This window comes from Bos grunniens, chromosome 5, assembly GCF_055505025.1.
Source record: "Bos grunniens cultivar Pamir isolate PY7600 chromosome 5, Bosgru_T2T1.0, whole genome shotgun sequence".
Lineage (NCBI taxonomy): Eukaryota > Metazoa > Chordata > Mammalia > Artiodactyla > Bovidae > Bos > Bos grunniens.
In genome coordinates this window covers 59,998,759-60,020,963 of record NC_141169.1, presented here as the reverse complement: position 1 = coordinate 60,020,963, position 22,205 = coordinate 59,998,759, and the positions used below count along the sequence as shown (strand labels likewise).

At 36.4% G+C, this 22,205-nt stretch overlaps 1 protein-coding gene and 1 pseudogene across 1 annotated transcript; both read left to right on the top strand.

Moving 5' to 3' along the window:
- Positions 1–8,738: 8,738 nt before the first annotated feature.
- Positions 8,739–9,680, top strand: LOC147372192 (olfactory receptor 6C74-like). Its single transcript, XM_086403977.1, has one exon. It carries the CDS (start codon positions 8,742–8,744, stop codon positions 9,678–9,680), a length of 939 nt encoding a protein of 312 aa, XP_086260103.1. The 5' UTR covers positions 8,739–8,741.
- A 10,561-nt stretch (positions 9,681–20,241) lies between these two features.
- On the top strand, positions 20,242–21,191 carry LOC147372191 (olfactory receptor 6C74-like; annotated as a pseudogene).
- The last annotated feature ends 1,014 nt before the right edge of the window (positions 21,192–22,205 follow it).

The following is a 22,205-nucleotide window of genomic DNA, read 5'->3' as shown; positions in this document are numbered from 1 at the left end:
GACATTTTATGCAGGGAAAAATACTTCCTCATGGTTAAGATTCTGCAAATGCCTTTCTTGGTTGTCAACCGCAAAACAAAACAAAACAAAACACTTCTATTGCCACTTTAATTATCTTTATTGTGTAGTTTTGTTAAGATTCACAAAAGGGAAATAAGAATCAATCATGGAAATAGAGTTCATTTGACTTGGACTGATAGCTTAAACTTTACTGAAAATTGTTATTTTCCTGTTTATGTTTCACAAATAGGTGGTTGAGTATAAATTCTTGAGATAAATCAAAAATTTATAGTCTTTACAATGTTGAATCCCTACCTAAAATGTTTAATGTAATTTTTAGTCCAAAATTTCTCTTTTTGAAATATATATTCCTAAAGTTTTTTTTTTTAGTATTTATTTATTTTTCCCCTTTTTTATTATTATTATTTTTTTACTTTACAATATTGTATTGGTTTTGCCATACAATTTGGAAGATTCCCAAAAGTGGGAAAAAATAATTAGCTACACAATGGCACCCCACTCCAGTACTCTTGCCTGGAAAATCCCATGGACAGAGGAGCCTGGTAGGCCGCAGTCCATGGGGTCGCTAAGCTGAAGACTGAGCGACTTCACTTTCACTTTTCACTTTCATAGATTGGAGAAGGAAATGGCAACCCACTCCAGTGTTCTTGCAGGAGAATCCCAGGGAAGGTGGAGCCTGATGGCCTGTCGTCTTTGGGGTCGCACAGAGTCGGACACGACTGAAGCAACTCAGCAGCAGCAGCAGGAAATTGTTTAGTCTTACATCACAGTTAACTACTACTACAGTTAACTACTGTGATGAAAGACTAAAACTGTGATGAAAGACTAAAAAATTTCCTCAGTTCAGTTTAGTTCAGTCGCTCAGTCGTGTCTGACTCTTTGCAACCCCATGAATCACAGCATGCCAAGCCTCCCTGTCCATCACCAACTCCCGGAGTTCACTCAAACTCATGTCCATCAAGTCAGTGATGCCATCCAGCTGTCTCATCCTCTGTCATCCCCTTCTCATGCCCTCAATCCCTCCCAGCATCAGAGTCTTTTCCAATGAGTCAACTCTTCGCATGAGGTAGACAAAGTACTGGAGTTTCAGCTTTCGCATCATTCCTTCCAAAGAAATCCCAGGGCTGATCTCCTTCCGAATGGACTGGTTGGATCTCCTTGAAGTCCAAGGGACTCTCAAGACTCTTCTCCAACACCACAGTTCAAAAGTATCAATTCTTTGGTGCTCAGCCTTCTTCACAGTCCAACTCTCACATCCATACATGACCACAGGAAAAACCATAGCCTTGACTAGATGGACCTTTGTTGGCAAAGTAATGTCTCTGTTTTTTAATATGCTATCTAGGTTGGTCAAAACTTTTCTACCAAAGACAAAGCGTCTTTTAATTTCACGGCTGCAGTCACCATCTGCAGTGATTTTGGAACCCCCAAAAATACAATGTCTGATGAACAAAGATAGTGGAGGTGATGGAATTCCAGTTGAGCTATTTCAAATCCTGAAAGATGATGCTGTGAAAATGCTGCAATCAATATGCCAGCAAATTTGGAAAACTCAGCAGGGGCCACAGGACTGGAAAAGGTCAGTTTTCATTCTAATCCCAAAGAAAGGCAATGTCAAAGAATGCTCAAACTACCGTACAATTGCACTCATCTCACACGCTAGTAAAGTAATGCTCAAAATTCTCCAAGCCAGGCTTCAGCAATACGTGAACCGTGAACTTCCTGATGTTCAAGCTGGTTTTAGAAAAGGCAGAGCAACAAGAGATCAAATTGCCAACATCTGTTGGATCATGGAAAAAGCAAGAGAGTTCCAGAAAAACATCTATTTCTGCTTTATTGACTATGCCAAAGCCTTTGACTGTGTGGATCACAATAAACTGTGGCAAATTCTTCAAGAGATGGGAATACCAGACCACCTGACCTGCCTCTTGAGAAATCTGTATGCAGGTCAGGAAGCAACAGTTAGAACTGGACATGGAACAATAGACTGGTTCCAAATAGGAAAAGGGGTACGTCAAGGCTGTATATTGTCCCCTGCTTATTTAACTTATATGCAGAGTACATCATGAGAAACGCTGGACTGCAAGAAACACAAGCTGGAATCAAGACTGCTGGGAGAAATATCAATAACCTCAGATATGGAGATGACACTTATGGCAGAAAGTGAAGAGGAACTAAAAAGCCTCTTGATGAAAGCAAAAATGGAGAGTGAAAGGTCTGGCTTAAAGCTCAGCTTTCAGAAAATGAAGATCATGGCATCCGGTCCCACCACTTCATGGGAAATATATAGGGAAACAGTGGAAACAGAGTGTAGCTAATTAATTTCTCCACTTTTGGGAATCTTCCACATTTTATATTCCTATGTTCTATGACTACATTGTTGTGATTCAGACTCTTTCATTACCTGATCAATATGTACAGCAAATGTGCTCTCAGCTTGTACTTGGCTCCTGGGAACTGGATTACTAAATTAATCTTTTGATAATTTGAGCACAGATCATAATTATTTTGATGGTATTTGGGTATCCAGTTTTTCCTGTAGTATTGGGTTGGCCAAACATTTCATTCAGATTTTCCTACTGGATATAACATCACAGAAATACAGACATATCGAGCCAAAATTTCAGAATCAATTATTCTGGAACTCTGGACACAAGCAAATGTTTACAACAACCAAGTGAGTGCTGAATAAAGAAAAATCGACTGAAAACCATAGGAGAGGTTTGCAGCATTTTTATTTTCCCTTGTCCAGCCCCCTCACTGGGTTTGCATTGGTCCTGATGGTGGCAACCCCATGTTCACTGTATGGGAACTTGTTTACTAAGTTCAAGTAAAGTAGAACAGACCTTATTCTCACTTCTGCATTTTATGATTTTAATAGCTTAATTAATGTGTGGCTTGCTGTGATTTTCCTTATTCTAAATAACATTCATGTATGTTTCTAATTCCATATTTATAAATTTTGCTCTCAGAATTTTGTTATTGCTACCTTAAAGAATGGCACTCTAATATTAGGAAGTTCAAATATTCCCCATACATGTAACTACGTTTGGAAGGAGGAGAAAGGTAAAAGTACTCTTCATGTATATGGGAAACAGGCATTTCAACAAGAGTTGTACATCGAACCTAGAAACAATCCATACTGACATGGCTGCGAGCAAAAAGTGTTCCAGAACAGATGATGCTGAGGAAAGAGAAAATGAAGATGGAAGCTTGCCTAATGTATTTGTTATTTTTGAGGATATAGCTGCACTTCTGGATTCTGGCCTGAGTTGGGAATACTGAAAAATATGTAAATACTTATGCAATTATTTTAATGTAAATTGATCCCTGTGGATACAAAATATTGTTAAATAGAGAAAAAGCATGTAGACAAAGATGTTGCTCAGCTTGAAAAAAATTTAATTGTCAAAATTGTGTAAATTAAGATAAAACTGATGATCATTATAAAAGTATGAAAATATAATAAAAATGAAAAATATTAATATAAATTATTTTTGTGGTGGTGATTTAGTCTCTACATTGTCTCAGACTCTTTGCAACCCCATGGGCTGTAGCCTGCCAGGCTCCTCTGTCTATGGGATTACCCAGGCAAGAATACTGGGAAGTCTCCTCTGTCTCCTGCATTGCAAGTAGATTATTTACCCACTGAGCCACTGGGGAAGCCAACAAGAATACTGGAGTGAGTTTCCATTTCCTTCTCCAGGGCATGTTCCCAACCCAGGGGAGAATTAAGTATATAAGAAAATGAATAACTTATTTTTCATACTAGAAATCCAATAGCATAAACGGAAAATGTCATTTAAGAAATAGTAATAAATATCAAAGGGGACAAAAACTGACACTGGAAGTCTCCAGAGAATAAGAGTTAATGATAGGTGAGGGATGAAGCAGGAGGCTACTAATTTTCATTGGCAGAGTTCCAGAATTTTTCACTTTTTGAACTTTGCATATATATCTTTAATTTTTTTTAAAAAAAAGCAATTTTATTAAAGTGGTACTTCAGGTTGAAAAATAACACAATAATTAAACCACTTTTTAAATATTTTTAAATTTTTATTTATTTATTTGGCTGTAGCAAGTCTTAGTTATGGCACGTGGGATCTTTGATTTTTGTTGCGGCATGCAAACACTTGGTTGTACCATGTGAACTTAATTTTTTTTTTTTTTTTTGGAAGCATAGGTCATTACAGAGTATTGAGTAGAATTCCGTGTGCCATCTCCTCTAAATTCTCTCCATTCTTACTGCCCAGACTTCCTGTTGCTATGCTTGGTCATATTTAGTGAATTTGCCTTATTTCTTGTTCTGTTCTATCTTCATCAAAATTTTGGAATAAACTTCATCAGCTCTCCTATCAAGATAATTCCATTTTTAATTCATCACATATATTTATTCAGTTAGTACTTAGTACCAGGGTTCTTCCAGATCCTAAAATTATATGGATGAAAAATATAATAGACAAGGTTCTACTATGATGCAACTGGAATTTTGTAGGAGAACCAGATTTAAAAAGTGAAGAAATGACATGTAGAAATAAATATTGATAGAATTATAAACAATAAAAGTCTATACATAAAATCCATGAGAAGAGAAATGTCTCCTCACAAATGGTCACTTAGCAAATTGACTTTTTTATGGAGATATATTGGGTTGCCCAAAAAGTTAATTCAGGCTTTTCCATGAAAATGTTAAGGAAAAATCTGAATGAACTTTTTGGCCAACCCAAGATAATCTGAGGTCTTGAGTTTGGTGATGGAGTGAGAGCAGAGATGGGGGGAGAGGTGACAAAGAGCTCGAGAATGAAATATCAAAAGAAAAGAGTGGAAGAACGTGAAGATAGGACAGGAAGGAAGTGAGGAGTTATACCAAGGATTCTTTGCTGGTCCCTGGTACCTTGCCATTCAATTAGGTTTCAGGACATAATTTTAGCACAGATGTGGGATAATATGAATTAAATTTTAGAGAACATATTTTTATTTTCTCTGTAGAAAATGGATTGGATGAGGGAAGGAAGCAAAGATTATTTAGACATCTCCTACAGGCTATTATTAAGACTAGGTGGAAGGTAATGGTTTATTGGATTAGAATGGTGGCAGTTGTAGCAGACACCATCTTCTAATTACAAAATGTTTCCTGCTGGACTGAAAAATAGATAGGTGCCTTTCACTTTTCTTTTCTTCTTCTTTTGTTTTTAATGTATATTTGTCATGGACATGTAGGGTAACTTAGTATTTTTTTTTTAATTCCTATGGTTTGCAACTTATGAAAATGAGAAGTGAACGTGTAGTCCCTCAGTTGTGTCCAACTCTTTGTGACCCCATGGGCTGTAGCCCACCAGGCTCCTCTGTCCATGGGTTTCTTCAGGCAAGAATACTGGAGTGGGTTGCCATTCCCTTCTCCAGGAGATCTTCCCAATCCAAGGACTGAACCCTTGTCTTCCACATTGCAAGTAGATTCTTTACCATCTGAGCCACCAGGGAAGCCCTCATACAACTTAGAGCTGCCTTAAAAAAAAAAAAAAAGTGTTTTTGTCTTGTTCTATATTGATCTGATCTGATCTGATATGGAGCTTATGGATTATAATTTCTCCATTCAGTCATTTTTCAGATAGTCTTAACATCTTGTGCAATATTCTCCAGGGAAAACTTTCCTTTAAAAAAAATGTTTTAAATCAGTTAATCCTCTTGAGACACATGACATACTGCTTAAAAAAGGATGATACCTATAATCTTAAAGCTACAAAATAAACAACTGGGCTTTCCAAGTAAGACAGAACCGTTTCAAAATAAAAAGGAGCCTGAAATCTTCACCTTTTATTTATTTTTTCTTAACTGCTTAAAAAAAGAAAAAAACTATTTGTTTTGCTCTAATCTTGAAAAATATGCTCCAAGTTAAATAAAACATAAATTGGAGAATATTTCCTATCTTGAAAAAATGAGAAGAAATGAAACTGAGTTTCTTACTGTGACAGAATCCTTGAATTTACACATTTGAGTGTGTATTACTGAAGCTAAGGTTGTTTGGATAAGAATGCAAAATAAAAGGATGGGTTAAAGCAAAATATAAAAACATGGTGGATAAGCAACATTAGAAATTGCCTCTATCCTGGAACTCAGGTCAAAAGAAGAAAGTCAACAATGAAATTGCTACTAAAGACATTAAGGTTTGGGGGAAAAGTCTGTTTTTGTTTTAATTATAATAACTTTATTGCATGAAACTGGGAGAAATATTCAATCCCTGTTTATCAGTTGAAATAGGATGGCATGCAATAAGAAATATTCTTCTTTCACAAATAAGCATTAAATTAACTTTTAAAAGTTACATTGAAGGAATCAATTGTTCTACTGTAATAAATCTTTGAAACTTTCATTTCCTAGAATCTGGCTTTCAATATATGTTCTTCTCAGCATTAAACAGAATCTCAGAAATTCTCTTTATTAAATGAATGCTGTTTACCTCAGATAATTGTAAATGAGTGTTCCTTTAGTGCACAGAGTCAGTGTAAATAATGTGGATTATGACACTGGACTGAACTTGGGGAATTATTTTTGTATTTATCAAGCAGTCATATTGAATTTAATAGAATTTAAGCCTTTCAAGAGCTGTCTAATTTTAATATTATAAGAGAATCTCTTATCTTGTACCTGTAAATTGTCAAAGCAGTTACGGAAGCCCTTGGGACTGTGTGCTTGTGCTTAGTCGCTCAGTAGTGTCTGACTCTTTGCAAACTCTTGGTTGGTAGCCCACCAGGCTTCTCTGACCGTAGGGATTCTCCAGGCAAGAATACCAGAGTGGGTTGCCATGCCCTCCTCCAGAGGATCTTCCCAACCCAGGGACTGAACCAAGGTCTCCTGCATTGCAGGCCGATTCTTTACCAGCTGAGCTACCAGGGAAGTCTCCCTGGGACTGTAACAGTAGTTAAACAATGACTATTTTACTTTTACCCAGCAAGAATTTATTTGAGGTATTAGGAAGAAAATACTGTTGTCAAGGAGTTTAGAATACTTGTTTAGAATGTTTAATTTAGGGTTAGGCTAGTGTGTATGCCTAGTTGCTTAGCTGTGTCAACTCTTTGTGACTCCATGGACTGCAGCCTGCCAGGCTCCTCTATACATGGAATTCCCCAGGAAGGATACTGGAGTGGGTTGCCATTTCCTTCTCCAGAAGATCTTCCTGACCCAGACATGGAAGCTGGGTCTCCTGCATTGCAGGAAGTTTCTATACCATTTGAGCCACCAGGGAAGCCCCTACAAAATAAAGTAACCATTTATTAATCTACCTCTGACAAAATACTCTGGCAGTTTATATAGCTCATCACAATTTATTGATATTTGCCTATACATTTCACCTTTAAAATAGACTAACTTTATATTTCTAAAATCTCACTGAGTATAAATTTTACTTAGAATATAAACACATTTAGAAAAAAGGATCCATTGAAGAGGATAGAAAACAAAGGAGGTAAAAGAAGGAAGACAAAAATTTTAGTTGCATTGTATTCATTTATAATCATTTAAGATGTTTACATATTAAGTCCAGAGTTGGAATATAGAAATATAAGAGGGATAAAATCATTTCAGATATGACATCATATTATTCTTAAGGAAAATATTTTCATTCTCTAGAAACAATTGATGATACACTTTTGTGGTGATGAATGTAAGATGTAAGGATGATTTTGAAGAAGACAAAAAAATAAGAAAACAAGATGGAGAACAGAATTTCGAATTGTCATGTATTGAACCAGAAAGAAATGAGGTTAGAGGTGAATAAATAAGAAGCGGCGCCCATGGTGACAGGGGGAGACGCATGAGGCAGTGATGCACCAGGCATGTCTAGATAATCTTTTATTGTTTTAAATACCTTATTCTAGAACCTTGCTCATTACTGCAGATATTTAGTAAAGTGTGCTATATAACACACTCCATGCAGGATGATATACTTTGTATCTGCTTGAGTGAATATCGGAAAAAAGAGCACAACTGGAGTGAGTAAGATGAAAGTAAATTCAAATCTTCAGGTAGAGTGGGAAAAGCAGAACTAAAAGTAGTCATGAGGATTTAAATATTGAAGTTTATAGAAGTTTGGTAAAAGTAATTCTCACTTTATATAGGCTAGGGATATTTAGGTCAAGTTACGTTAATTTTTAAAGGTGAAAATTTCACCTCAGGTGAAATCTGACTTTCAGAATTATAAAGTTTACCTTAAACTGTAATAAACACAAAAAGAGATGTTTGGCAGAGTAGAATTAATCATCTTTCTGTAAAATGAAGATAATGACATTTAACCTTTCTTAAGGAAATGGCTTTCTGAAGATCTTTGGAGGCTCTGTGTAGCTTTAGAATCTGTGACCCAAGAAAATAGTTCCATCACTTTGTATTTTCATCTGTATAAAAATAAATGATTCTTTTAATAAACAAAGGAGAAGAAAGTTATGTAAATAATTTAATGTATACTAAATAGATTGGAAACTTTCAAAATACAGAAAATACAAGTTAAGATACTATTTTTTTCTCTTTGTTTCTATTTTTATAAGATTATCAATGTACTATGTTTTCCTTTGGGAACACATGAATTTATGACACTTGAGAAAACAAACAAAAAAACCTCATGAATTGCACTCAGTGAAATTTTGAATAAAGATTATATGAGTACATTTTTATAGGCTGTTATTCCTTTCTGATTCTTCTTTCTTTCTTTTTTTAAATAGAAGTCAGCAATGAAAAACCACACAACAGTAACAACCTTTATTCTTCTTGGACTAAGCAATGATCCACAATTACAGGTGGTTATTTTTCTTCTCCTTTTTTTCACTTACTTATTGAGCGTCACTGGAAATCTAATCATCATCACCCTTACCCTGCTAGATTCACACCTCAAGACACCCATGTATTTCTTTCTTCGAAATTTCTCATTTTTAGAAATCTCATTCACAACTGTCTGCATCCCCAAATTTCTTGTCAGTATGGCAACAGGTGATAAGACCATTTCTTACAACAATTGTGCAGCACAGCTGTTTTTTACTATTCTCTTGGGTGCAACCGAATTTTTTCTTCTGGCTGCCATGTCCTGTGACCGCTACGTGGCCATCTGCAAACCCCTGCATTACACGACCATCATGAGTGACAGAGTGTGCAACTTACTGGTCTTTGCGTCATGGTTGGCTGGTTTCATAATAATTTTTCCACCACTCCTCGTGGGTCTCCAGCTTGATTTCTGTGCAGCCAATACTGTAGATCATTTCTTCTGTGATGTATCTCCTATATTACAACTCTCCTGCACAGACACAGAAAAAGTAGAAATAATGATGCTTCTCTCAGCCATTTTAACTCTCCTGGTTACTCTGGTGTTAGTGATCTTCTCCTACACAAACATCATTAGGACTATTCTGAAGATATCTTCTTTTCAAAAGAGGAGGAAAGCCTTTTCTACATGTTCTTCTCACATGGTGGTTGTGTCCATTTCTTATGGAAGTTGCATCTTCATGTATGTGAAACCCTCTGCCAAGCAAAGAGTGTCTTTAAATAAAGGGATAGCTCTGCTCAGTACTTCTGTTGCCCCCATGTTGAATCCCTTTATTTATACACTGAGAAACAGACAAGTGAAATATGCTTTTAAGCTCATGATCAAAAATATTGAGGCTTTCTTAATAAAGTGAACAACATTAGTAACATTCTTGAGTATATAAGTAAAATAAATCAAGAAGTGTGAAGTGTGTTGTACATCTCTTCTATGTTTGTGTTTTACATAATATTACTATCTTCCATGACTTACAATATTCATTGTGACTTGCCTAAAAATCCCAGTCTAACTTTCACTTCTATTTTCTCCTCATGCTCAGATCACATATACATTTCTTAATATGATCATATTCATTTGCCTTTTGATTTGGTGACTCTGTTGATTTCCTTTAAAAATTCCCTCAGAGGAAGATAAAGTGAGACTTCAATTATCCATGTACCTTTCCACCATTCAGAAATTTAGATTTCAGTTTGGTGCATATTCTATGCAGAGTTTAGTACCCCACCTAGATTTGATCACCTAATCAGCTTTTCTGTACTGGATTCCAAGTTTGAATTCTGAATAGAAATTTGGAACAAACCAATTTGATGCATTTCTTAAACTACACACATTGATAGTTTCAAATTTTCAACCAGGCTTGGACTACTGGTATATGTTTAGAAACAGATTGAAGAAAATCTAGAGATGTTAAGGCAATACTGCCTTGCAATAACCAGATAAATTATTGCTAACATTAACTAATTATTTACAATGGCCAGGTTTGTGAAATGTACTAGCCTGCATCTTGAAAACAGCATAAGACATGTATTATCATGCTCACTTATGAATAACAATCTGTAGCCTATTTAAAGCTTAAGTAACTCGCTGGATTAGAATAATTAATATTGTGAAAGTGACCATAGTACCCAGATTCAGTGATTCCCTATTAAAAAAGATCAGTTTTCATTCCAGTCCCAAAAAAAGGCAATGCCAAAGAGTGTTTAAACTAGTACACAATCGCACTCATTTCACATCCTAGCATGTAATGCTCAAAACCCTTCAAGCTAGGTTTCAACAGTAGGTGAACTGAGAAGTTCCATATGTACAGGCTGGATTTAGAAAAGGCAGAGGAACCAGGGATCAAATTACCAACAGCCGTTGGATCATAGAAAAAGGAATGGAATTTAAGAAAAACATCTGCTTCATTGAATATGCTAAAGCCTTTGACTGTGTGGATCACAACAAACTGTGGAACATTCTGAAAAGAGATGGGAATAGCAGACCACCTTACCTGTCTCCTGAAAAACCTGTACTCAGGTCAAGAAGCAATAGTTAGAACTAGGCATGGAGCAACCAACTGGTTCAAAATTGGGAAAGGAGTACATCAAAGCTGTATATTGTCACCCTGCTTATTTAACTATTATGCAGAGTTCACCATGCGAATGATGGGCTGAATGAATCACAAGCTGGAATCAAGATTGCCAGGAGAAATAACAATAACCTCAGATATGCAGATAACATCACCCTTATGGCAGAAAGTGAAGAAGAACTAAAGAACCTCTTGATGAAGGTGAAAAAAGAGAGTGAAAAAGCTGGCTTAAAGCTCAACATTCATAACACTAATATGATGTCATTGGGTCCCATCACTTCACGGCAAACAGATGAGGAAAACAGTGGAAAGAGTGAGAGACTTTATTTTCTTGCACTCCAAAATCATTGAGGATGGTGACTGCAGCCATCAAATTAAAAGACATTTCTTCCTTGGAAGAAAAGCTATGAAAACCCAGACAGTGTATTAAAATGCAAAGACATCACTTTGCTGACAAAGGTCCATCTAGTCAAAGCTATGGTTTTTCCAGTAGCATGTACGGATGTGAGAGTTGGACCATAAAGAATGCTGAGCACTAAAGAACTGATGTTTTCAAACTGTGTAGTGGAGAAGACTCTTGAAAGTCCCTCAGACAGCAACATCAAACCAGTCAATCTTAAAGGAAGTCAACCCTGAATATTCTTTGGAAGGACTGATGCTGAAGCTGAAGTTCCAATACTTTGGCCACTTGATGCCAAGCATTGGAAAAGACCCTGATTCTGGGAAAGACTGAGGGCACAGGGAGAAAGGGGTGGCAGAGGATGAGTTGGTTGGATGGCATCATCAACTCAATGGACATGAATTTCAGCAAACTCCGGGAGATAGTGAAGGACACAGAACCCTGGCATGCCCCTGGAGGAGGGCATGACAACCCACTCCAGTATTCTTGCCTGGAGAATTCCATGGACAGAGGAGCCTGGTGGACTACAGTCCGTGGAGTCACAAAGAGTTGGATGTGACTGAAGTGACTTAGACTGCAGGCATGCATGCACAAAGGAAGGAAGAAGGTACAGTGGAGAAATGACCATCTCTTAGTTAAGTTTTTAATATCCATTCATCCATGATGGTCATACCTTGGTGGTGGCAAATTATGCTATAGTTAACATGGGGGCCCTTATATCTTTTTGAATAAGAGTTAATTTTCTTCAGATAAACGCCAAGAAGTGGAATTTCTAGATCATATAGTAGTTCCATTTTTAATTTCTTTGTGAACTTTATAGTATTTCCTATAGTGGCTACATCATTTACATTCCCACCAATAATTCACAATTGTTCTTTCTCTACATCACTTGTTATTTGATGTCTTTTTATAATAGTCACTCTAAAATGTGTGAATTGATATCTCATTGCAGTATTAGTTTGCATTTCTCCAATTATTACAATTTTGAGTTATCTTTTCATGTGTTAGTTGTCCATCTGTATGCCTTTGTTAAAAAATGTCTATTCAGCATTTCCACATATTTTGCCAATATTTCAAGTTAGGGATCAGCTGGTTGCATCTACACTATTTTGGTTCTAGATACTAATCTCTATCAAGTATTCAGCTCTTCAGAGAAACTGCAATTTGACCATATTTATTGGGCAAACTGATGAGTAAAAGTGAGATTTCATCTCTCTCATCTCTTCCTGATCCCTGGGACCTAGTTAAAGGATGTAGTCACTGAATCCAACTGTTCCCAGAAAGGAGTTATCTCCTTTCATTTCTTCTTGGTAGTCATCAGAATAAGGAGTTTGGGGATAAAGAGATACACATATCTACTTGGAAAACCCAAGATTCCATCTAGATTATTCTTGGGAATGATATTTTACTTTCCCCTAACTACATCCCCTAGTCAGTCTGGTTGGCACAACTTCCAGGTGGCAACATCTTCACAGGGGAGGACCTTATGGATTTGCACTTAATTCTGGTCCAGTTCAGTTCAGTTCAGTCACTCAGTCATGTCTGACTGTTTGCAACCCCATGGACTACAGCACGCCAGACCTCCCTGTCCATCACCAACTCCCAGAGTTTACTCAAACTCATGTGCATTTAGTCAGTAATGCCATCCAACCATCTCTTCCTTTGTCGTCCCCTTCTTCTCCTGCCTTCAGTCTTTCCCAGCACCAGGGTCTTTTCAAATGAGTCAGTTCTTCAGATCAGATGGCCAAAGTATTGGAGTTTCAGTTTCAGCATCAGTCCTTCCAATGAATATTCAGGACTGATTTCCTTTACGATGAACTAGTTGGATCTCCTTGTAGTCAAAGGGATTCTCAAGAGTCTTCTCCAACACCACAGTTCAAAAACATCAATTCTTCAGTGCTCAGCTTTCTTTATAGTCCAACTCTCACATCCATACATGACTACTTGAAAAACCATAACTTTGACTGGACAGACTTTGTTGGCAAAGTAATGTCTCTGCTTTTTGATATACTGTCTAGGTTGGTCATAACTTTTCCAAGGATCAAGCATCTTAATTTCACGACTGCAGTCACCATCTGCAGTGATTTTGGAGTCCCCAAAAATAAAGTCTGTCACTGTTTCCACTGTTTCCCCATCTATTTTCCATGAAGTGATGGGACCAGATGCCATGATCTTAGTTTTCTGAATGTTGAGTTTTAAGCCAGTTTTTTCAGTCTTCTATTTCACTTTCATCAAGAGGCTCTTTAGTTCTTCACTTTCTGCCATTAGGGTGGTGTCATCTGCATATCTGAGGTTATTGATATTTCTCCTGCAATCTTGATTCCAGCTTGTGATTCATCCAGCCCAGTGTGTCTCATGATGTACTCTGCATTTAAGTTGAATAACAGGGTGACAATATACAGCCTTGACATGCTCCTATCCCTATTTGGAACCAGTCTGTTGTTGCATGTTCAATTCTGCCTGTTGCTTCCTGACCTGCATCAGATTTCTCAAGAGGCAGGTCACGTGGTCTGGTATTCCCATCTCTTTCAGAATTTTCCACAGTTTGTTGTGATCCACACAATCAAAAGCTTTGGCATAGTCAATAAAGCAGAAGTAGATGCTTTTCTGGAACTCTCTTTTTCCATGATCCAGTGGATGTTTGTAATTTGATCTCTAGTTCCTCTGCCTTTTCTAAATCCAGCTTGAACATCTGGAAGTGCAGTTTTCATATTGCTGAAGCCTGGTTTGGAGAATTTTGAGCATTAATTTACTAATGTATGAGATCAGTGCAATTTTGTGGTAGTTGGAGCATTCTTTGGCATTGCCTTTCTTTGGGATTGAAATGCAAAGTGACCTTTTCCAATTCTGGTTAAGTTTCATTAACAGGAGTTTGTCATTCAGTCACTTGACTCTTCTGAAAAAAAGTCTGAGTGTGAGTAGGTGAGGTTGGAAACACTGATGAAATTATACTAACTGAAAAGGAGCACCAATTTTTCTGGAAGTGCAGGGACAGAATAACCTAGCATTTAGTGAGAAAATACCTTCAGTTCAGTTCAGTCACACATGACTATGTGCGAATCTGCGACCCCATGAATTGCAGCACGCCAGGCCTCCCTGTCCATCATCAACTACCGGAGTTCACTCAAACTCACGTCCAACGAGTTGGTGATGCCATCCAGACATCTCATCCTCTGCTGTCCCCTTCTCCTCCTGCCCCCAATCCCTCCCAACATCAGAGTCTTTTCCAATGAGTCAACTCTTCGCATGAGGTGGCCCAAGTACTAGAGTTTCAGCTTTAGTATGATTTCTTCCACAGAAATCCCAGGGCTGATCTCCTTCAGAATGGACTGGTTGGATCTCCTTGCAGTCCAAGGGATTCACAAGAGTCTTCTCCAACACACATAGTTCAAAAGCATCAATTCTTCAGCGCTCAGCTTTCTTCACAGCCCAGCTCTCACATCCATTCATGACTACTGGAAAAACCATAGCCTTGAATAGACAGATCTTTTTTGGCAAAGTAATGTCTCTGCTTTTGAATACCTTAGACCTTAGCAAACATGAGTTGGGACAAACATTTATGATCTTTGTCAGTAAGAACTATCCCTGGAGCCTCTCTCCAGAAGAAAAACACTCCATTGAAGATCTCTTGAACAGTTGCAAACAACTTAGGTTTACATGACAGTTGATTCTGCAATCCTCACTCAGAAAGGTTATCAAGATAAAAGACACAATAAAGGAGGTCACTAGCAGCACCCTGCCACCATCCTAAGGCAAAATATTTCTTGATGCTTTTCCCACCCCTACTCTCAGGCCAGTGAGTAAGGGTGAAGAATACCACATGTCCAATGGCATGAACAAATAGGACAGATTGGATTGATTTAGGATTAAATTGGATTAAATTAAATAGGACAGACTGAATTAAAACATTCCATCTAAAACCAAGTTACATGATGGGAACCCTTGAGGCCTACCAGCCAAGTGGAAGGCTATGCTGGTAAAATAAGATTTTAATCTGGGTGCCTCTTGCAGCAAAATTGTAAACACTTTCTTTCTAAGAAACCTCATGCACACTTAGGTTTGTATTTCTTGTGTGAAGACTGAGCATTTGGCTGACTCTTCTGAAATATTTGTGACTTGCACCTTAGGAGTGAGAGAAAAGTCCTCCAGTTTAATTAGAGAGCTCACCAGAATGATGTACTTAGGAGAAATTTCAACAGAAGTCAAAATGCTTTAGAAATGAGGGGTGGCTTTATTTGTATATATGTCTGTACCTCTTGTGGTCAGTCTTGTCCTGGACTGCCTTCTCAAGAATGTTTTACAGCTTTGGCAGATTTTTCATTTCCTTCAGAAAATTAAAAACATTGTCTTCTAATTGGACAAGTTTAGGCAGATTTTCCCTTTAAAAAGTTGAGAATTAACTAACCTTGGGGTTCCTCTGAGGTTATTGTTGATAGAGGAGCATATTGTAAACAATATCCACTAGGGGTTCTCATGGAATTTATAGGAAAAGGGGAAATGTGAGAACATGAAGCTCATGCTTTCACCTATGTAGTGAATAATAAGATTTCCGTCTCTGTGGCAGTAGGCTGTGTTCTTTTGTCAATATTTGTGAAGTGGTGATGGGCTAACCTGTTTGCCTCTTAAGTGGAATAAAACTTCATATTGTTCTTAGATTTGCATAATATCCTGTATTTGGTAGAGTATGAGAAAGATAAATGTCACAGTTGTTTAAAAATTGTTTATTTTTATCTCATTTAAATATTCAGGCTGGTATGCTAAAAACTCTTCATTAAGTCATTGTGTTTCTATGCTGATGTAGGCTATGATTGGTTCAGGGACCTGGGTGTGTTCTGTCTTGTTGATTCACCATTCCCACTGAGATTTTGAATACTCATTGCTCAGAATACTTCCATCCCAACTGCATTAGAACAGTGGGGGTGGGGGGAGAGAAAGAGAAGAACAAACCCCTTCTATCAAAGAATATGCCAAAAAGTTGCACAAAGTATCTCCATTTACATCTTCTGAATAGAATTTAGTCAAATAACCACAACAAGTTGCAAGAAAGGCTAGCTACATGTACACGTAGATGAATATTCTATTTATAGTGAAGAAATGGAGAATGCTCAGTTATTGTGAACTATTAATTTGCGTTCTACTAGACAATACCACAGACACTATTTGGAAAACAAAAAAGAACAACTTTTCTTTGGGCATGCCTGAATTGTTAATAATTATGCATTTAGCCTAAGTTACAAATTTATCTTGTTTTCTATAACAAGCTATGTTCCCCATCTAATGTTCTTACTATTTATTACTAATTAAAATAAAATAATCTCTTTTCTTTTTCCTTTCAAATCTTTATCTTTGTATCTGGGATTTCAAAACATGAATGTGTGGAAGGGCAATAATATATTAGACAAATTATACTTAATTCTTTGGAAATACATTAAAAGCAGTTATATCTATATAGACATTAAATTATTTAGTGCCTAGAGAGAACACTTTATAATATACAAATTTGTTGTCCATTGGGAAATAGTGTTCATGAATCTCATCCTCCTGAGAATTCTCCATCATCTTTAGATATTTTCCTTCGGGGCACAGAAGGCATAAACACTACAAGAGTTTACTAATTTGTTTGGCACTCTGGGTAGTACATAGAAAAGTATTCAGTTTATAATGGGGACTTTAAAGTAGTAGCCTAAAAACTGTGTTAAAAGATCTAATCAAATTGTTTCAAACTTTGCAATATATGTAACAAACTATAATCACAGATTATGAAGTGGAGTGAAATGCATTTGGAGAGGGATGAAATATCAGTACACTGTTCAGCATGATGATGAAAACTAAATATTGAGGCAAAGATATGTCAGATGAATCAATATGTATATATGTCTTCTGTAAAGAAGGTGTTGGATTTTTAAATGTTTCTGGCAGACTGATTTAGGACTCAACATATGAAAAGAATTGGTATGTTTTAAAATGTAAAGATAATATTTTCTTTTATATACATATGTGTGTATGTATGTATATACACATTAGTTCTATTTTACCTTATTTTTGTTAACCTTTTAAATTTTGATTTAGGGGAAAACAGTGAAAGAAGTGTAATGCAACATAACAAAAATTTACTCTTGAAATTCTTTCTTTTGTGTGTGTGTGTAATTTAGCTGGTATTCACAATATCTAACACAACTAACCCTAACTGTGTTCATAGACCTTCTTTTTAATGGTTTGTAATGTAAAATTTTATAGTGTCTGTTGGGGAATCATTGCTGTGATATGATTGGTGAACCTGGACAAAGGAATGATGTAACATGATAAAATTCTTATAAGATTATTTAGATATATGCATTCTACAATCATTGCCATTATGATAAGTTGTGTAAATGAGAAAAAAATTATAACAGATTGATGCACAGTTTTCTGAATGTTCAAATAATGTCCAAGAAAAATGTCATCTCTTTTCATTCGTAAATTTCTATATATTAATATGTATGGGTTTGATACATGAATTTGAGCAAATACACTATATTCTGGCTTCTAATTATTCATAAAAATGTTTTACTACTAAGAGGACAGCTTTAGAGAGAACACATTTTCAATTAATCTTCATGTCCACTTTTACTGGCTGTGCAAACCTAAATAATCTGTCTCACTCAATATATGCCAGTGAGGGGAATAGTTGTAAATAGACAATATTTCTTTAATTGCACATTACCCAGACACTTAATATCCTTACAATAGGGACATATGTGTCTCTTAATATTTGTATCACCCTATTATGTGATTCATTATGTATTTAAATTTACCAATCATCTTTTTTAGACTATGCTGCTCTCAAAATTGTTCATGTCTGTATTTTAGATAGAGAACAAAAAGGTAAGTATAAGGAATATAGCAGATGGAGAGAAATTTCATTCATAAAAATTTCCTCCTTTAATATTTACATATTTTAACCTTACTTTAATTTTTCCTTCAAACTCACTACCCTATCCTTGAAAACCTTTTCTTACCTCTCTTGATTTACATAGAGCTTTACCATTATGTTTATATTTCTCTTATCTTAACTTCCTCCACTTCATACAATCTCATGATGCCATATTTATATTTCTGTCTTTGCCTCTATATCACTTATCCTTATTTTTCACTTTATTCTACCACATCCATTCTCAGAATCATAACCTGCAGAGGAAAACTGCAATTTCTCAATACACGCATTGACTTTATAGACTGTACTTGCAGATGTTGTTTTAGCATATAAAATGGAAAGGATAGGTTACATCAGAGACTAAGGAGATGGAAATACTATAAAGAACAAAAAATAAGACTTAAAAAATTCTATTTATTTAGCTGGTTATTTTTGGCTGGGCTTTCCCGGTGGCTTATATGGTAATGCAGTAGACCTGGGTTGGATCACTGGGTTGGGAAGATCCCCTGGAGAAAGGAATGGCAATCCACTCCAGTATTCTTGCCTGGAGAATCCCATGGTCAGAGGAACCTGGCAGCCAGTCCATGGGGTCCCAAAGAGTCGGACACAACTGAGCGACTAACAGGTACACATTTTTAACTATTCTGGGTCTTTGTTGCTGTGTGGGGGAGTGTGGTCTACTCTGTATAGTTGTAGTGTATGGGCTTTTCATTGGGGTGGCTTCTCTTGTTGCAGAGCACAGGCTCTAGAGTTCAGGCTCAGTAGTTGTGATGCAAGAGCCTACTCACTGTGCAGCATATGAGATTCTCTTGAACCTGAAGTTGATCTGGTGTCCCCTTCATTGCATGGTGAACTCTCAACCACTGGGCCACCAGGAAAACCCAAGAACAGAAAATAAGACTATTTCCAATGCCCCATATTAATTTATATGAAATCCAATCAGGATAGCTATGAAGATAAATGAGTCTAAAATCAGGCATTTGAGTTTGGTTAATTGAGTAAAATGGAAAAGATGTACTGCTGCTGCTGCCGCTAAGTCACTTCAGTCGTGTCTGAATCTGGGTGACCCCACAGACGGCAACCTACCAGGCTTCTCTGTCCCTGGGATTCTCCAGGCAACAACACTGTAGTGGGTTGCCATTTCCTTCTCTAATGCACGAAAATTCAAAGTGAAAGTGAAGTCGCTCAGTCGTGTCCGACTCTTCGAGATCTCATGGACTGTAGCCCACCAGGCTTCTCCATCCATGGGATTTACCAGGCAAGAGTACTGCAGTGGGGTGCCATTGTCTTCTCCTAGCTCTGTTTATTGAGGATGAATAGTGTGTGTGTGTATGAAACCTGGGCTTCAATGATAGATATAATTTTGGTTCTAGTCTGAGAACTTAACAGAACCGGAAATGGCATATATCCAAACTCATGGATGATATAAAGAAAAACAAAGCATTTATTATACTTTAAAAGTTCTTTATATCCCTGATTGACTTATGTAAAAACTATAAACAATTACTAGTTATATAGATGATTCTCTAAAAGAACTGCAAGCTGAACTTTTAATTAATCTATCCAGATATTTTGCACATGCATCTATAACTATATCTGAAAAAAAAAAACAAAACACTTTTAAAACATGAATGGGCATTGTTTTGCTATGATGAAAAATTGCTTTGCTGCTGCTGCTGCTAAGTCAATTCAGTCGTGTCAGACTCTGTGCGACCCTATAGACAGCAGCACACCAGGCTTCTCCATCCCTGGGATTCTCCAGGCAAGAACACTGGAGTAGGTTGCCATTCCCTTCTCCAATGCATGAAAGTGAAAAGTGAAAGTGAAGTCGCTCGGTCGTGTCCCACTCTTAGTGACCCCATGGACTGCAGCCTACCAGGCTCCTCCGTCCATGGGATTCTCCAGCAAGAGTACCAGAGTGGGTTGCCATTACCTAACTTTACCTTAAATAGTGATTATTCCTGTTATGTCTCCATTGGGTTCATATTTTTTTTCTTTTTCTTCTATTCAGACAGAGCAATTGTCAGAAAACTGGAATGGGAAATCATACAAGGGTGGTAGTGTTTATTCTAGCAGGTTTAACAAGTGACCCACAAATGAAAATTGTTTTATTTATCTTCCTCCTACTCACCTACTTGCTTAGCATCACTTGCAATCTGATTATCATCACACTCACCCTGGTAGATACTCACCTGAAGACCCCCATGTACTTTTTCCTTCAAAATTTTTCCTTTTTAGAAATTTCATATACTACTACATGCATTCCTAAATTACTGGTTATGATGGCAACAGGAGACAAAACCATTTCCTATAACAGTTGTGTGAGTCAAGTGTTTTTTGCCATTCTTCTTGGAGCATCTGAATGTTACTTACTGGCAGCAATGTCCTATGACCGCTATGTTGCCATCTGTAAGCCCTTGCATTACACAACCATCATGAACAGTAAAATCTGCATGCAGCTTGTCCTCAGTTGTTGGTTTGCTGGATTCTTTGTCATCTTTCCACCACTCCTCTATGGCCTAAACCTTGACTTCTGTGCCTCCAACGTTGTTGATCATTTCTATCGCGACTCCACTCCCCTCCTACAAATCTCCTGCTCAGATACAAAGTTAATCGAGATGATGGGATTCATCTCAGCTGTGGTGACACTGGTGATCACACTGGTAATGGTGATTATATCATATACCTGTATTGCCTTGACCATTCTAAGAATTCCCTCAGCTAGTCATAGGCTTTTTCAACATGTTCTTCTCACATGATTGTGATATCCCTTACTTTCGGCAGTGGCATCTTTATGTATGTTAAACCTTCAGTAAAACAAAGAATATCATTTTCCAAAGGAATTTCAGTGCTCAACACCTCTGTTGTTCCACTTTTGAATCCTTTCATTTATACCTTAAGGAACCAACAAGTGAAGAAAGCCTTCATGAATATGATACATAGAGTTGTTTCTTTCTCAAAGGAATGAATATGATTTGCACTATACATAAAGAAGATAAACAAAAGGGCATCAGTCAACAACAGCATATCCAATGTAGTTCTAATACACATTTCCTCTGCTTTTCCTCTCATTTCTACAACATTAATCTTTATCTAAAGCTTTATTTTTATACAAATTTTGTGCTAGAATTTTAATTTTATTTATAGTCTTCTATAGAGATTTATTTTGAATCTCACCTTCTTTGTACATGTGAAAGAAATTTAGACACATTTTTAATTTTTCTTTATCTCTTAGTTCTAGTTAGTCAAGCCTAAAAGTATCCTTACATTTGAAGTATATTTAAAGCAGCTTGTGATGCCATGTTATTACTATCTTTTAGTTGTTATCACTTAATACCTACTTAAATCTAATATCCATTTTTATTTTTCATACTACTCATTTATTAATGCATATTCTATTTAAATAATAGAAAATTAAAACATAAATTAATATAATGTTCATATTCATATTTTAAATGTTTATTAAAATATTATTGTTTTAATACATTCTTTAGAAATTGGTTCTTTATAAGAAAGTGTATTTGAACATTATCTTTTGAGCAAAATAAATGATAGGCAGGAAGAAAACTACATATAATATGTAATTGACCAGACAATTTTATATGTTTATTTAAAAACCATAAAATGAACTATACTTTAAAAGCTATTTGGGTCTTAAACATAATTTTAGGGAAAATGTGTATTTAAACCAGTTGTTACATTTTTGGTGATAACTCAAGTATCATTTTTATCCATTTTGTGAAAGTCGAGCTAATGACTCTGAAGCATTATTAAACTTTTAGAAATTTTAAGAACACAAAAGTTGAAGAACATACATATATACATTTTGAGACAATCAAATTTAAATAAGACTTAAGGCTCTCTAAATTCCTGACTAATTTTATTCTGTTATGTGCTAATTGGGAGGAATGTCCTTTGAAAACATAAGTTCAAGTTATACCACTACTTTATCATTGAGCTATTCTGAAATATTATATATATTTTAAAGTTCTATCATCTA

Excerpts from the sequence above, each read along its gene's own strand:
- LOC147372192 (XM_086403977.1), top strand. The coding sequence starts at position 8,742 with ATGAAAAACCACACAACAGTAACAACCTTTATTCTTCTTGGACTAAGC.